A 17,416-nucleotide genomic window follows, 5' to 3' on the forward strand; every position below is an offset into this window, starting at 1 on the left:
CTCCCACGCCCCCGTCCCACGTTCCCTCCCCGCGCCCCCGCCGGCCCCGGGGCGGTCTCTCCTCTCCGCTCCGCTCCTTCCCCGCCGCCCCCGCTCTGCCGGCGGCGCAGCAGCCCGGGGCGGGCGGGCATCAGGCGCTCTCGGCTTCGCCGCCTCCCCGCCGCCGCCGCCGCCGCCGCCGCCGCCATGGCGGTGCGGAACGCCGGCGCTCGGCGGCTGCTGCTGCTGCTGCTCTTGGCCGGCTCCGCCGCCAGCCCGGCGGAGGAGGGCGGCGGGCGGCGGGAGGCGGGCGGCGGGGAGCAGGGCGAGGAAGCGGCGCTGCCGCACCACGACTCCTCGTACGGCACCTTCGCCAGCGAGTTCTACGACCTGCGCTACCTCTCCGAGGAGGGTGCGCCGCGGGGCGGCCGTGCGGGAGGGAGGGCGGACGGACGGGCGGGCGGCGGGGACCGCGCGGGGCCGTGGCGGGCGGGCGGCGGCGGCGTTCAGGACGAAGGCCAGCGCCCGCCGCCATCTTCTGCCCGCAGCCACCGCCGTGCGGGCCGCCGGGTGCTGCGCCGGGCTCGGGGGGCTCCCCGCCTCGGGTCTGAGGGCCCGTAGGCAGCGAGGGGAGACGGGGCACGAGCTCAGGGCCCGGCTGAGGGCGGCGGGAGGCGGCGGCCGGTGCCCGGAGTGCGGTGCTCGGTCGCTCGGTCGTGAAGGAGGCGGCACGGGCGAGTGATGGAGAGTGGGTTTATCGTATTGTTGAAATGCCGTGAGATGGTGTGAGTGGCGAGAAATACAGCCGCGTTTTTCTTTTTTCGAAACAGATGTTGGATAGAGTGGGAAAAAATGAAACGGCGAGAAGGTGGGATGTACTGCAGTCAGTCTGGTACTGATGCTCCACTCTGAACTGCTGTGAAATGTTGCTAGCTTTGTATGCTTAGACCAGCTGACTGCTTTACCTAGCCCATGGTGTGGCTAATGGAAGCTGTAATTTGCGGGTTATGGCCTATTTCCTCTCCTTTGGCACTATCAGAAGCCTAGAAAGTGAATCAGGGCTTGCAGGGCATGCAGGGCACGTGTTCCTGTTTGGAGATGCTGCAGCCTGCAACTTTCAGAGCTTTTTCTGGCTACCTGACATAGTGCTTTGTTTTTAAGCTGGCTGACTAAAATCGCATTAAAATACCAGTGTTTATAGAATAAAAACTGAACCTCTGCAAGCCAAAATCAGTCTGCAGAGTAGGTGTTTCACAGTAAAACCTATGTTGTACATTGTTGGCATGATGAAAGAACGCAGAACCTTCTCACTTGCATGTTAGATGAACTAAAACCAAATGTGGCTATTTGTAAAACAAATCTATGTAATAAGATGAGAATGGCCTCAAGTTGCACCAGGTGGCGGTTCAGATTGGGTGTTCAGAAAGATTTCTTCTCAGAATAAGTGGTGAGGTATTGCAACAGGCTGCCCAGCGAGGTGGTGGAGTCGCTGTCTCTGGAAGTATTATGTAGATGTGGCACTGATGGACATGGTCAATGGGCATGGTGGGGATGGACTGACAGACGGTTAGACTAGATAATCCTAGCAGTTTTTTCCAACCTTAATGATTCAGTGATTCTAAGAGAGGAAAGGTCCGCTTGCAGATGTTCATGCCATGTCTTCACTGTATGACAGTACAGCAGATAAGCTATTGCCTGGAGTCATAGATCCTTCCTTATCTGTCTTCTCTGTGCCTTACCTGACAAGCGATTGCAGGTCATTGCTGCAGGCACTGCCTGTTTTGATGCTCTTCCCTTCCGACTCAGTGCATGTTTTCTGTACCTCTTAAAGGAGAAAGTATCCAGCATCAATTCCTAAAGCTGAGGAGTCAGAATTCTCTGCCTTGGATTCCAAGGGATCCAAACATTCACAGAGAGCCAGCCAAGTGGAGATCCTCAAGCCTTAACTGAATAGCCTGCTCCATGTTCGTGCTGCCAAAGCTTACGTGGTCAGTGGAAGGCTTCCTACCTTCCTTGTAGCAAAGTTGTGCTCCAGTCTTGTTGTGCTACAGCCACACCTGAAGAATGTTGCAAACCCGAGGAAATGGTTTTTTTTTTGATTCTCTGTATTATTTTAGTATCTCAATCCTGGACTCACTGATAGAGGGATCGTATCTGTGGCAAGGTAGCAACTCACTTATCACCAGTCAAAGTAAACACTATTGGAACTTCTTTTCTTCCGTGCTGCTGCTTTTTTTCTCCTTGTATTTGTTTGGTTATGCTTTATTCTCATTCTGCAGGCTACCCTTTCCCCACTGCACCTCCTGTGGATCCATTTGCAAAAATCAGAGTGGATGACTGTGGAAGAACGAAGGGATGCTTCAGGTCAGTCTGAGATAAAAACACAGGTACCCTTACATCTGCAGATGCTGATTGATTGCACTTCAGAGTTTGATTGATGTTCCATATTCATTTGAATGTGTTTTTATTATCTGAGAACCTATTCTGTAGTGCAGGACTGTTTTATTAAAGTAAATTAGATTATTTAAGGGCATCATAGTTGTGGGCAAGATTAACTTATGATCCTTGCATTTTCCTAAAGCAGTTACTTACAAAACAGGGATTCAGCATTTCAACACAGTAATGCTGTGTGTGTGTGTAATTGCTTGTCATTTTGATTAAATATTCTATGTTCTTATTTTTAAGAAGTAATATTTGCAAACAATCAGTAGTACTTTAATAGAGCATCGTTTACATTTCACATTCTTTTAGTTTTTCTTGCAGAAACGTAACCTCCGTAGTAAGAAGTTGAAAGGCAAAGTTTGTATGTTTTTCCATTTCCAATTAGGTACGGCAAACCTGGCTGTAACGCAGAGACTTGTGACTATTTCCTCAGTTACCGTAGAATAGGAGCTGATGTTGAATTTGAGTTGAGTGCCGATACCGACGGCTGGGTGGCAGTGGGATTTTCCTCAGACAAGAAAATGGTAAGGTTCTTAAAGTTCTTCATGTTGATAGGGTGAACAATTTAGCATGCCACAATATTAATACTTTATATTTTCTCTGTCAGAAGCAGAGCATGTATGTAAAAACTGACTTGTTGAAAGCAAAGTACCCAATAGCCCCTGGGTCTGCTGTCTGCTCAAAACTGCCTTTCCCCTCTCTGCTAAATAGTGTATTTTACTGAGTTTTGTTTTATGCTTATTCCTCCACTTGATTATTCACTGCAAAGCCTTATTTTTTCTTGTGTTTCACTGGGGAAAGAGGCACATTCACTGCTTGAACTTTAAAAAAACTAAGCAATAGACAACTTCTGCAAACGTGTTTTGTCTGTGATCCTTGTAACATGTCTAGGATTAAAATGTAGTTTATAACATTGCTCTTCAAATGCAGAGACATTCCTGAGTATACAACAAATACTGAGTCCGTGTTCTAAATTACCGGTCAGAGGAGTGTACTGTTTCTTGATCAGCTGAAAGCAGTAGTCAGAAGAAGTATAGAATGTGGAAATCCTGCTGTAGGAGCCATGAGAGGCAATGGGAAGATTCACACTAACTTAGCAATATTTTATCAGACCAAAAATGAGAATCAGAAAGTAAATATGGGGGCAGGTACCTTTTCCTCATTAGTAGCTATGTCTTGAATATGATGCTGCAAGTAAACGCAATGAAGAGAGCAATCTTTTGTGTCATAGTGTTGTGAGGTACAGTTCTACAGCCAAATACCAGGAGGAGTTTGGATGCTGGAAAGTACAAGTAGTCAACAGGATTTTCAGAGCAGCTCAGTAGCTTTAAATACTTGGCCCTAAGCTATCAAAGATCACATTAGTGTTTTGTAAGTCCTGTGTACCCAAACCACCACTTCAAAGGAAAGACATTGAATTTCAATGGCTAGACAGACTTTGATAATTGCTTTCAATCACAATTAGCCCTTCTCAGTGTGATCTTGCCAGGCTCTCTGCCATACCTCTCAACCATCCTGTGCAGTGCAATATCACTTCCCCTCCCATGCTCCCTTGCAAGCCCCCTCCAACCTGTCCCATGACTTCAGTTCTATTCAGCCTGTGTGTGTGCTTCATCCAATGCAGCCCCATTTCTGTTCCCACTCCTATCTCCATCATATTCTCTGAGTTCCTCCCTCCCATTTCACTCAGGAGCACAGACAAACTACTCAGCCTGCCTGCATGATATCCTTCAGTCAGAAACATGAGTTTTTGCAGGGCAGGTGGCATAAGCATGATTCCCAAGCATGAGGATGTGTGCTGTAGCCCATGGGCTTTCCTGAGCAGGCAGAGCTGTGCTTGTGCTTGGTGGCTAGAAGGTTGGTACGGTACGATAAGTCCCTGGGACACACTAGCTATGCCTTAAAGCATATGTTACCTTTCAGCCCAGGTGGACCAAAAAGCACATAAAGTCACAGTTTCCAGTAATAAGAATGAAAGCGGAAAGGTTTTCATTTTAAATTTGCTGCATCAGAGAAGCCTTCCTCTTTTGTTCCCCTGTTGACCTCATCCCTTGTCATAACTTGAGGATGTTTTGGTATCTGGGATACTTTAACGGTAAAATGACTTTGCATCAGAAGAGCTGTGCTGTGAGAAAGGGGCTGTACCATGGAGGCCCTGATGAAAACATTGTGGCCTGGATAGAAAAAAACTTCAAGGGAAAAAAAAGTGGTTTTGGGTTTTTTTTTTAACTCCTGTGACCTATTTCTTTGTCTCAGATAACATTATAGTTTTCCATTCGTAGGCTTTTGTGCCTACTTAGGATTTTGTAACGCCATTCTGTTAAATGGGGTGCAGAATGATTTTTTTTTCTTATTGTGGAAACAGTTTATTGTTGGTTATTTTGTTTGCTTGTTTGATTTGCCTCTTCGTACTTAAAAATGACAGATTGGTGCTCAGAAGATTAAATTAAACTTAGAAAACAAGCCATGGAAAGCAATGATAGGCTCAAAACCAAAGTTGGAGAGGTAGCCTGTATTTATAATGGGTACAGAAACTCTTGAAATGTGCTTTAACTGTTTTTTCCCTTATTCCCTCACTTTCGACATATCTTTACCAGGCTTTTACGGACGTAATCCCAAAGAGATACACTGTGCCCTTTTTGACTTCCTTTCCCCGTAAGAAGCAAACTGATCACTCTAGCAAGCATTGCTTGTGGAATCAGTGTGACCTATCAAAAAGACTTGTATTGGAAGAGTAGGGCCCATGTCTAACATAGTAGTGATACCTGCAGCAGTGGCATTCAGCAAAATGCCATGCATCAAACTTGCAGTGTTTTAATGGTCCATGACAGCAAGGCATCTGACAGCAAGACAGTGCTCCTAAAATTAATACCTGAGTGATGCAATGCTCTGCAACTTTGACAGTTATCTTGAATAAACTATTCTAACAACTGTTTTAACGTTTCTGTAAACGACTTAAACAAACAATTGCCTCACACTTCTTCCTATCCCTTGTTTCTTTGATTGGTAGTTTGTGCTATGGGAAGAGGCACAAGTTGATTAATGTTTTCTGGTATTCTACAATATTCTGTGTCGTTACTGTTGGCTGATCATTTCTCATTTTCTCTTAAGATAAACGAGAAGTTATCATAAGTGAGTGTGAGATTAGAAAAGACAGACTGTAGTTTATGATAATAGTTATACAGATTTAGTAGATTAATCTTCTCTAACTTATTAAGCTATATTGCAATTCTGATACAGTAGATTTTGCAAGCATCAGGGAATCAAGACTGCCAAGTTTACTGAAGGGAGATCCCAGAAGTTCACACATTACGAAAGAAAACAGCCTTCTGCTGGTCCATTGTGTGATGTCAGGGTGGTATCATGCCTTACAACTGTGTTGTGCATGTTAGGTTTTTTTGGATCTTAGAAAGATCCAAACAAGAACGCAGAGATGGTAAGAGTAAGTAAATGTTAGTATTTAGTCCATGCTGTTCAATCTGGATGAAGAAACATTTCTAGGGAAAAGAATATTTGTGTATTTGTAACTTAGAAAAAGGGAATGAGAGACCCAAGTCTTGATTGTTCTTTAATAGTTGAAATTGTATAAATAAATGACGCTTGTTTTCCTTTTGCAAAAATGTTTTTACCATGTAGGGAGGAGATGATGTCATGGCTTGTGTTCATGATGATAACGGAAGAGTCCGAATACAGCACTTTTACAATGTTGGTCAGTGGGCTAAGGAAATCCAGAGAAATCCTGCTAGAGATGAAGAGGGGGTTTTTGAAAACAATCGTGTAACATGTCGATTCAAGCGTCCTGTATATGTTCCCCGAGAGGAAACTATCGTAGACCTGCACTTGAGTTGGTACTATCTGTTTGCCTGGGGTCCAGCAATTCAGGGTAAGTTGATATCTGTGGTACTAACAACTTAGGTACCAAAGTTGATAAACATCGTTCAATGACATTATTCGTACTTAAATTCCCCCCATTTTTCATGAATTAAAATTCTGGAAGCATCATCTTAAGAATATATAAACAGGAAGGTGAGAAAGCTAGCAGAGTCCTACATGTCATATTTTCTTGATTACGCAGGTATTGATCCCACTCCCCAAAGTTAAATTTAAGTTAGGACGGTTCATAACTGGAAGTTCTGAATTCCTCTGAAGGATGTTTGTAGTTTACTTGAATGCCATTTCTTTTATTCAAATATTTGATTTCAGAAATCAGAGCCGTAACTACTCACTGACAGTGTAATGCTGCATGCTCCTCTGTGTATGAAAATTAAGTCTTTCTACCTACTTGTTTGATAAATCTTTAGAAATCAAAAGCAGCTGATGTTATTTCTTTCTGCCCTTGCCTATTAAAGGTTCTATAACTCGTCACGATATAGACTCACCACCTGTCTCAGAGCGTGTGGTCAGTATTTACAAGTATGAAGATATTTTCATGCCATCAGCTGCCTATCAGACCTTTTCTTCTCCATTCTGCTTGCTCCTCATTGTTGCACTGACCTTCTATTTATTGATGGGAACCCCTTGACCTCTGGAAAGTAACAAGAATTTGCCAGTGAAAGTTTCTCAGGATGGATGGATATATGATGGGTGATGCGTATTTCTATTGGAATTTATATCACACCACCATCGTCATCTAGCTGCTTTTGAACATAGTTTGCTTCTCAGAAGAATGAAATCACCATCTTTTGAGTGGCTGAGTGGTGACAAATCATTTAAGAATAATCAATGAACAAATAGGAGACGATGTTCAGTGTTGTGACTACTTGCTTAACAAAGACTTTTGTAAAATCATTGTGTGTGTGTGTGCGTGTGTGTGTATGTGTGTTTGGGAGGGGTGCCTGTATGTGTGGTTAGGAGAGTTTAGCGATACACATCTTATCAAATAACAAAAAAATGCCTTCCAAATTGCTCCCAGAAAGCAAATGTGAGAAAACATTATAATGCTGTTTGGTACTTCTGGTGCAGACAAAGTCCAAGTGTGGTTTCTGAACTTAGGATCGGGATGCTGACACTGCAGTATAAAAGCTACCCTTCCAGAATGGACAGTTGGATGTTTTCTTAAAACGAATATTTATCAAGGTTTATTTGCTCTGGTACTTTCCAAAACAATCCTTGCATAATCAAGCAAGAACAGGATTTTTTTTAACAGAAAGAAATGATCAGTGTCTTTATAATAGTAGCGTTTCAACAGCCTTCTTGAAAGAAACGCCTGCTTGATTTATGAGTGAGATATTGCATTATGTAAACAAAGGGAAAGGAGAATGCAATCGTTTGAATTCTCCATGCATAGGAAAAGCAAGTGTAAGCCACAGAAGTTTCTAACAAGCCATAGAACATCCTCCCAATCAATGAAGTATATTTTTTCTTTCTATTTAAAAGCAGTAATGTTGCTGATGTGTAAATATGTTTTTAAATAGTTGTGCAGCAGTACCAAGAAATCTTGTTTTTTCTGTGTCGTATTCTTGTATATCCCGTTCATGTTAAAGGTGAATATGAGCAGCAGATGTTCGCTTACAAAGAAATGGAAATATAATTGAGATTATTTGTAAGGAGAGATAAGAATTAATAAAAAGATCAGCACCTTTTATTTCACCAAATCATTGCTGAAACATAGTTACAATGAAAAAGATGGGCTAAAGAGGGAATGCACTTCCATCTTTTATCACCAATAAATGATACGAAGATGAATGCTAAATATTATCGAACTGTAAAGTGTCAAAATACATTTGAGCCATGGAATGTTCTGAATACGCTGAATTTGTGTGGAGAATTTCTGTAATTCGTGTGACACGTATAGGTGTAGCAGTTGAATGTGCTTAGGTGCAGTTGCTCATTTGTTTCCCAACTTGCGTTATTGCACCAGAATTCTCTCTAACGTGATGCACTTAAGGGCTCTGTAACGTAGGATCTGGTAAAACATGTGATAGATGCTCTTTGTTTTTTCATTCCTGTACAGAGTGTAAAAAAAAAAAGTAACAAGCTTTGCTGGGTTTGCATCATTCTTCATGGAATGAAGTTAATAGTTTTATTTTAGGCTCTACATTCCTGAAAGCAGTTCTTTAAGTAAAAAATAGTGAAATAGGCTTGAAAAGGAATCACAACTCCATCACAAATCCTTTAGTACCTTTATTATCTTTTTAGAAAAAGATTTCCCAGTAACATACAACATTTTCTTTGATGTCTTTAAGGATTTGTTTGCTTAACATTGCTGGACGAAAGTTAAATAGGGGTGAGAAGAATGCAAATTGAAGTGAACTTTGAAGGTGCATACAGTAGCTTCTTGTGTGTAAATTACCTTCCACAAGTGGAATAACCAACTCACGACCTGATGAAATTATGGAGTGGAAGCCACCTGATAAGGAAGGTCAGTTTTGGACCTTCATGACTGTAAAACTGAGGTCTAAGGTTAGCAGAAGCAGTGAGCTGAAGTCTCGGATAATGAGCTTTATAGTAAGCAGCCAGGTGAAGTGAGGAAGTTATTAGGGCCAATTCCTTCTCTCCTGTGTTGAAGTCTAGGCAGTTTTGGGAACTGAGATACTTCAGCCCCTTTTCTGAAATCACAGCTGCTCAAAGTGGCCTCAGGGTTACTTTAGTTTATGGCCTTGTAATTTACTGGTTTAGATTCAAGCATTTCCCCACTTGCCCACTAAAAGTGTAATCTAATAACTGAAGCATACTGAAGTACGCTAGAAACCCATTTGGGCTCCTTTAATACAGTGCTGCACTTAGGATAGCCTGGCTAGATCTAGGCAGAGACATATGTTAAATATGGCAATAGTAACACCAAGGTAAATGTACAACACACGTAGAGCTGCTTTGCACTGTAAAGCACTCTGCAGGGAGTTAGAGCTATGTAAAGGTTGAAAGTTCAAGCTCTAAAGCAATAGTGAGGTCAGAGCTGAAGCACAGCCACTTATGGGAATGCCCCGTGCAAAACACAAACTGCTCCAGGCCACAGATGTACCCGTGCTCTAAATTGGGGTAGAAATACAGTTCCTTTTTTTTGTTTTTGTTGTTGTCTTTTTCTCTTTTTGAAATATTAGAACTTGTAATTAGCGCTTCTAAATGACCTCGATCCATGAGCTTCAAAATACCTAATTAGCACTAATTAAGCATTTCTAATTAATTGGGAGGAAATAAAGGTCCACAACGAGCAGCAAAGCAATCTATTACTTGGCATTTAAATCTATGGCTGAGCTACGTTATTACTTTTTGTATGCTACTTCACAGGTATCAGAAAAGCTGCTGTGCGTTCATTAAATGTTTGGCAGAGTGTTTAAGGAGAACTGGAGATAACGAAGATAAATTAGATTCAGGAGGTAGGTTAAGTGGTGGGGCTTTTGTTGTTTGTGGTTTTTTCTTTGGAGAAGAAAGTTTGTTGTATTGTGGCACTTTGTCTGAGAGTTGTAGGAAAAGCAGGTTTGTGTGCTTTCCAGATTCAGGAAAACAAGGAAGGTACGAACACGTGGATATGGGTGGCTGGGAGTAAATACAAGAACAAAAAGGCTGTAAGAGAAATGAAAAGGCTTTAATTCGTTGGTGCTTAGCTTAATATGATAACTAATAATTATTAATATTTGAGTGAGCATGGAAAGTGTTTTGTTTTTCATGTTTTTTTTTCCTAATACTTAAAAGCAGGATTGATCCCTGCTGTATGGTTACTGCAAAGTAGCTCTCTGCGAACTAATTGAAAATGGGATCATTTGTAGATTCTTTATGGTGACTACCAGTAAGCAGTTATTAAATAACATATTTCCAAAGCGCTTTTATTTTGAGAGTGAGAATAACTTGCTGCAGGGTAATATCTTACAGAAGCAGAAGCTTTAGAAAGGTCATGTTTACAGCATGGTGGCCTTTGGAAATGCGATTTTGGTAGTTAATTACAAATATTATTAATAAGAAAGATAAGACCATAAAGCATTAATTAGCAGTCTTGAATATATTCTTTCCATGCAGAACCATATTCAGCTCTGACCATAGCTCGTTATGTTAACCATAACACCTTCTCACTCAGTCCACCTTATCTATAACTGGTATACTTAAAGTTCATAAGCTATTTGAAGGAGCAGTCAGCTTCTTTGTGATGGTACCTATCACAAAGGAACCTTGTGTTTTGACTGTAGTGTCTGATAGGTAAACCATTATAAATACCAAGTTTGGCCAGAAATTAGACCATAAAGAATGGCATGGAAGAAAGAAAATAATCACAGAATAAAAATCTCTATAAAGTTTTTCTTCGATGGAATCAAATAACTTTATGTATAGTTGAGACCCTTGTAGATGCTATTTATTTTTTCTCAGCTGATTTTAGAATGTTGTTGGGTACAGGGTGATGCTTTCATCTACAGTTGTAACATTATAAGAGAATTATTCTGTTTCTGGAAGAGAATATTTTGATCAGATATTTTTAAAGCCTCTGAGGCTTTATTAATGGGCGTCTTTATTAATGGCTGTTGCAATACTTGGCTAGCAGGAAAACAAGTACTTGTAGCCACCCTAATCGAAGGGAATTCCCCAAATGGCTTAACAGTTCTGAAAGCTTTTTTTGGCACTGACTTTTCTGGTCTTCACCACAAGGATTAGAGAGTAACTGGAGCAATGCATGCAACAGCAAACTGCCTGGGTAGTAGCTTTGAAGCTTGACTGGGTTGCCATGAGGCTGGACCAAGAAAATCTCTCCTTGTGCTCAATAACTACTGTGAAACAGTGTTAAAACTGTGTTAATGTCTTCTCTGAAAAGTATTGTGTTCCCTGTCACTAGCCTATGTCCTGTACCTGTGTCCACGTGTGACGATCCTGAGAGGTCTTAGCCCAGCTGTAAAGAGGAGTTATTAGGTAAGGAGGACTGAAAGACAGCTGTCTTCACCATCAGCCAGGTCCCAGTTAGAACTCTGTATTGTGGATGATACTTCTAAGTACTGTTGTGAGTTGAGGGGGAAAGAAAGAGGCATTCTTTTTTTTTCAGTCTTTGTTACCCTTACTTTTCCTGTCCTTCTACTGCATCAGACATTTAAAAAGAGGTAAATTATCCCCCTTTTGGAGTGTAGACCCTGTGGTCTTTGATTTCTTCTGGGAACATTGGCTGTTGGCACTGCACTGCACTCTAGAGGCAGAACTGGAGCTCGTATACAAACCCGCTGATTTTACTGGCATGTAAACTAACGTTGTGACCCCTTGACACACTGACGCAGTGCATACTGATATGCTGCTTTTAAACCTCTTCTCCACATGGTTTCTCCAACGAAAAGTAGTCAGTAGCAGCTTTAGGAGAAGGAAACTTCTTTCACAGACAACATTACAAAAGGTCTAGCATCCCTCTGTTTCAGAGATGCCTCCTGTGAAAGCGCTAATATTTTATACAAAGTGCAGCTGGTGAAGAGCCTTACATTTATAGTAGAAGTAGACAGATATGTAAATAATACAGTTGTCCTGGTGCTTCACGGAGCTGTGTATGTGCTCACCCTGCATGAACTGGCACTCTCCATTTCAACCCTGAGCCGCAGCGTGTGGTGAGCAGGTGGAATGGTCTGCTTGGGTGCTGGATGATAATGCGGAGGCGACCTCAGATACTTCAGGACAGATGAGTAGATGGTTTGTAAGTAAGGCTGGAGGATGAAGAAGGGCTCATGGTTTTGTCATACTTCCTGATTTTGCATGACTTTACATGTGGCAAAGATACATGTAAATCACATGGAAATTTTACTTGATATGCAAAGAAGCATATCAAGGTTTCTGTAGCATTGTTATTAGGGACTAATATCATTCTTCCACAGCCTGCCCAGCGCAGAGTGGTCTAACTTGAAGCCTGTTGGCAATTAGAAGAAAATCTCCATTTTCTGAATATAAAAATTAATCTGTACATTTATTATTTATTTTCCTCATGCCAACTCTTCACCTATTTTTTTGCTGACTATTCCGTGCAGTTCATATATCTGAGTGTCTGATTTTTTGCAGATGCAATAATATCTAGATAAACCTTCCTTTTCTACACCTGTCATTAAAATAATCAGTTAGGTAACTCTTAAGGCATTTATGTTATGGTGAGTTTAATACAACTATGTATATTTATATCCCACTATGTAACTTCTCTCATCTGTGTTCCGGTAGCAAGGTAAAATCAGCATAATTTTGGAAGGCTTGTGCAGCCTGTGGAGTTAGTAGATGTGAAAAAGCAGACTGAACAAACGTGACTTGGAAAACCTGTGATGGCATTGGCAATAGCAAAGGAATAGCAAAGGAATTTTCTTTCTTTTTTCTTGAATTACCAAGTAATTTCAGTTGCATTTGTTCCTGATTTGCCTCCATGTTTGTCACCAAGGTAGGGATGTTTGCTCACACTAATGTGAGGGTGGAGCACAAAGAGAACAGCCCACGTTTGTATAACGGCTACTGCTCAGTATCGACCAGTTCTGATCTGTGTTAGAGACTACTTAAAAGTGTCCTTACAAAGGGAATTTTTACGTGACACTTTTAAGAACCATTCTTTAAAGGTACTGTGCTATTATTCATATAAACCCAGTCATTACAGAATTACCTGTTAGCAGTAATCTTCTGAGTTGTTCCTAAATGCTGCTTAATGCAAATTCATGGTTACATTTTTAAGGATTTTTCAAACATGCCAAGCAGCTGCAAATCCTTTACGGCTTCTTTGCCTACTCGTGGCAAAGCGACTGCAGCATGATACCTAATTTAGTCTCAGAGCTCTCTCTTAAGCTTCACATCAGTCAGTTCAATTTTGTAAGTTGCCAATAGAAGACTAAATAGGGGGAAAAACTCGCCTAGATTCTATGCAAAGGAATGAAAATATTATTGTTTTTTCACAGCAGTGATCAACCAGATTAATGAAACATATTCTTCCCAGAATCAATATTTAGGCATACTAAATGTGTTGAAGGGGTGTGAAAAAATCATATAAGATGGTTTAAAAACACAAGGTTAGACTGTATTTTGGGAATAAAACCAACCAACCAAAAACCTAAAACAAAGTAGAAAAGCTTCCATGTTCCTTTACTCCTAGCTGACATTTTTGGATGGTGATAGAGAAGAATATAAATGAATACGGCGATGTTGCCTTCTACGGGATGATATTTGATCTGTCAGTATGCTAACTTCTTGTTGCCTTCTTTGGTGGAAAAAAAATAATCTCGCATTATTATTATTATTATTATTATCATTTTCCCCAAACAAGATGAAAAAAAGATGTTAAAGAATCAAGGAAATATTTTAATATAGACTGTCAGGATAACTGGAAACAACGGTTGTCACACTTAAAATACAGGAGGCAAAAGCCGTATTGTTTAAACACCAAATTCCATATCCGCTACTGAAATGTTAGACTGCTCACCTAATGATAAACCAATGGCTTCTTCTTCTGTTTTTCACAGTGAAATGAACCCCATGATAAAAATGAAATTGTAAGAACAGCCGCAGTTTTCTCTAAAGCTGGAATTGTCACTCAGGTCTTGACGCAAAGAGTCCAAGATGAAATCCCAAACCTAATAACATCATTAGAAAAATGAGATCCCATTTCTCAATGATGTCCCCAGCCTTCACTTAGGGCTGTGGATTTTGTTAGCATATTAGAAGCACTGTGAGTTCTGTTTAGGTGATGTCAGATGCTAGGTATGTCCTGGCATTTCTGATGGATACATTCTGAGATCTGGTTTGCTTTAACTTCCTAGCAGTTAAGCAGACTGTCATAAATACATTAACACTCGCCACTTGGATTTGTGTTACATAAATTGTAGTTGTTGAAGCTGAAATGTCACCTGCGCCTTTTGATTTCATTCAGCATTCTCAAGATGAAAATTAGGTCTAATACACAGAAGCACTTTGTAAGTACAGTGCTAGGTGGTGTTCTGGTTTGTTTTTGGTGTTCTTTTTTCTTTTACTAGACTCAGTTCTGTATGCCAACACCCAGCATCCATTTGAAGACAGTGAACATTTCAGCTTATTTATATTCATGCACCAGTCTTTCTGGAAAAAAGAAATTAACAGTGGATGAATACATAATGGAATGATAGTGACCTATGGGATTATTTTACAATCAATGCATGCCCTAAAGGATTGCTTTGTAACATCTATTTTATACTAAACATCGGTGTTGAAGTGAGCCTTGTTAGCTATTTGACAGTGACATACAATATTTATAAACCTGTTACAATAAATGCTTTTTTAGTCTAATAAGTGTGTGGCGTGGCTTTTATAAAGGGTTAAAAAAAATGAAAGAAGGAAGGTCTACGCCTTGTGTTGTATTAATTCCTTCCTGTGCCATGGGTTTCAATTTATTACCCTGAGTAATTCCATTTCAATCGGTGAGCCTGGTCACGGTAACAACATGACAGATGTGGGAGACTACTTCTGCTTTTCTTTTCCACTATCAGAATCACTGTAAGTAGAAGAAATCAGCTACAATTTTAACAAATCAACCCAACTGACATTCGGTGTTACTAAATAGAACGTAGAGGTTTCAGTGGTGACCTCTCTTGTTGTGTCTGTAATGGATTTGATGCAAGTATAATCAAGATGCCAATATTTCAGACCTGGGTGTCTGATCTTCATCGCTGCCTTTCTGCAAGGCCAAATTTAGATTTATTCTCCACATGTGCAGGCCAGGGCTGACACCTGCTGGCTTTGTTGCTGAGGGATTTCATAGTTTTGTGCATTTATTACAGGTATGAATCGTGATTAATTTGCTGTTGCCAATGTTGTCTGTCTCCTCTGCTTCCCAGCCACCTCAGTATGCAGTATTTTGGTACCACATCTGAGAATGCCTGGCAATTGCAGCTGTGTTGACTGCACGCCAAGCGAATGAGAACTATGGATTTCTTCAAAGGGCACTCAGCTTCAGTTCAGCACACACAGTCACTAATGATGTAGCAAACAGAAGTTACAAGTTTATTTATGAGATAATATTTCGTATAACTGTCTACATAGGAGAGCATCAAGGACTGTCAATGTTTGCCACATATGTACTTTTAGACACATATGTTTTCTGTATGGCCAAAAAGCACTCTGTTTCTGTTCTCTTCACCCTTGAAGAATTACTAATAGCAAAATACAAAGGCTGCACATGGAGAATTTCTGGTAATATAGGTCCCTGAGGTGCACTGCACACCTATGGCCATAAAAGTCCTTCTAGCACAAAGTGCCAGGATAATCTATACCTAAGTTGCCATTGCCATCTAATCTAAAACTGCATTGCACTTCAGTGTTAAACAAAATTGGCTGTTAAGGCAGCAATCACTGCTTGGAATCTGTTCTGGAATCAAGTTTTCAGACCTTCAGTAGTATTTCGTGAAGACCCTCCCTGAGCTGTCACCTCAGAGACCTCTTTGTGTGTTCACATCCCTGCTTTTCAGTGCCCATGTTGTGGTAACACGAGACAGCAAATGCCATTTCATCACACTTTTTTTCTTTACCTTCTGCTATGTTTAGTGAATTGCAGTTAAATATTTACAGTTTTCTACAGTATGCACCAAATCCTTAACTAATGTAAATCAGTACCTACAGATTCCTTCAAGGAAAAGAGGTGACATTAATTTCTATTTATGAAGAACGTGTTTGCCTTCATCTGTTAAGGAAAACAAAAGGATGTGCCAACAAGGACGTGATTTGCTGGCATCTCTGTATATCTAAATGAAGAATTTTTATTCTCAATAATCCTTCTCCCCCATCCAAATCTCAATTGCTAATTGAATTCTAATGCAATAGATGTATAATAACGAACCATTAGAATCTCCTTTCTGACACGCTTCCTTAGGAAGTGAAAAGGCTCAGGTAGCGATGCACATTTGTTAGCTATTATTTCAGAGCTTTTCCAGAAGGTATCTGATCAAAGAAAAGTAATTGACAGTATCATTTCAAGGTGCTGTAAGAGCTTCTCTCTCACATGGACGGCTGCTTGTACTACATCGCCATGATCAAACTAAGTGCCTGTAGGTCTCTAAATGCCTCTGCTGAATGAAGTTAAAGCATTTGAACCTGCATGGGGTCTTTTTGGCAAACAAGAATGCGGTGCTACATGAGCCAAGAGGGACATCTGTAAGCAGTAATGGATATGTAACCAGCAGCAAAGCCTTTGTGGCATGGAAGAGTAGGAACTGCAAGCCAAAAACTCCAGGAAACAGGCAGGCCTTGAAGTTACATGAAGTGTGGAAAAAGCCCTATTTTTCCTCCCCTGGCTGATGACACAGGTAGGTTTCTGCAATAGTCTGCCGTCAGGTTAGATATTAGTAAAAACTTCTCAGAAAAAGAGGTAAGGCACTTGGTGGGAAGGCAGTGCCAATCCAAAGGAGCTCAGGTGCTTGCAATGCACCTGAGTGACTGGAAGGGGTGAAGTTCTAACAGGCAAACAGCTGGACAGCATCCAGCTGCTTCAAATGTAGTGGATCCCTGCCCTGAAAGATACTCCTTCAGATCAATCACATTATTAGAGGCATTCAGACTGCCTTTACAACACTGGCTGGCACCTCCTGTATGGACACAGGTGTCTGGTGTACAAGTGATGCAGGGAGATAGTTCCTCCTTATATTATTCACAAGTACAGAAAATGATGCACAGCACAATATCACAAACGTCAGGTCTAAATAGCCCACCAGAACTACTACTACTAGTGAGATTAGTGTTCAGTAAAAGTACGGATGTTTCCCTGTGAAACAACCTGATGTTAGCGTGGGCTCAAGCAAGAACAGTTCTCCAGTTGCTCTCACCTGTCTTGCTCTCCACCTTCGCAATGACGCTGCACTGTGGAGCATTACCTGCTCCCAAAGAGTGCAGTGCTGGGAATGGGAGAACTTAATGGAGCTACGAAGGGGCTGCAGTGCATAGGCCGAGGACAAGCTGCCGAGCCCAGGTGTGCTGGGCTGCACTTCGCTCCTCTGTCTGACCCTTCAGTAACAGCAGCGGCGGAGCCGGGCAAGTTGGGCTCTCGCTCAGCGATTTCCCAAGAGCGAAGGAAGAGACGCGGTGCTCCCGCCCTCCCCTCCGCCTCTCCGCT

General features: G+C 41.3%; 1 protein-coding gene across 1 annotated transcript; it reads left to right on the plus strand.

The window, feature by feature from the left end:
* Nucleotides 1–111: 111 nt before the first annotated feature.
* FRRS1L (ferric chelate reductase 1 like) lies at nucleotides 112–8,005 on the plus strand. Its single transcript, XM_072327653.1, has 5 exons — nucleotides 112–391; nucleotides 2,259–2,343; nucleotides 2,807–2,945; nucleotides 6,058–6,304; nucleotides 6,771–8,005. Exons 1-5 carry the CDS (start codon nucleotides 187–189, stop codon nucleotides 6,941–6,943), a joined length of 849 nt encoding a protein of 282 aa, XP_072183754.1. The 5' UTR covers nucleotides 112–186; the 3' UTR covers nucleotides 6,944–8,005.
* Nucleotides 8,006–17,416: the final 9,411 nt, after the last annotated feature.

This window comes from Excalfactoria chinensis, chromosome 2, assembly GCF_039878825.1.
Source record: "Excalfactoria chinensis isolate bCotChi1 chromosome 2, bCotChi1.hap2, whole genome shotgun sequence".
In the NCBI taxonomy this organism is placed as follows: Eukaryota; Metazoa; Chordata; class Aves; order Galliformes; family Phasianidae; genus Excalfactoria; species Excalfactoria chinensis.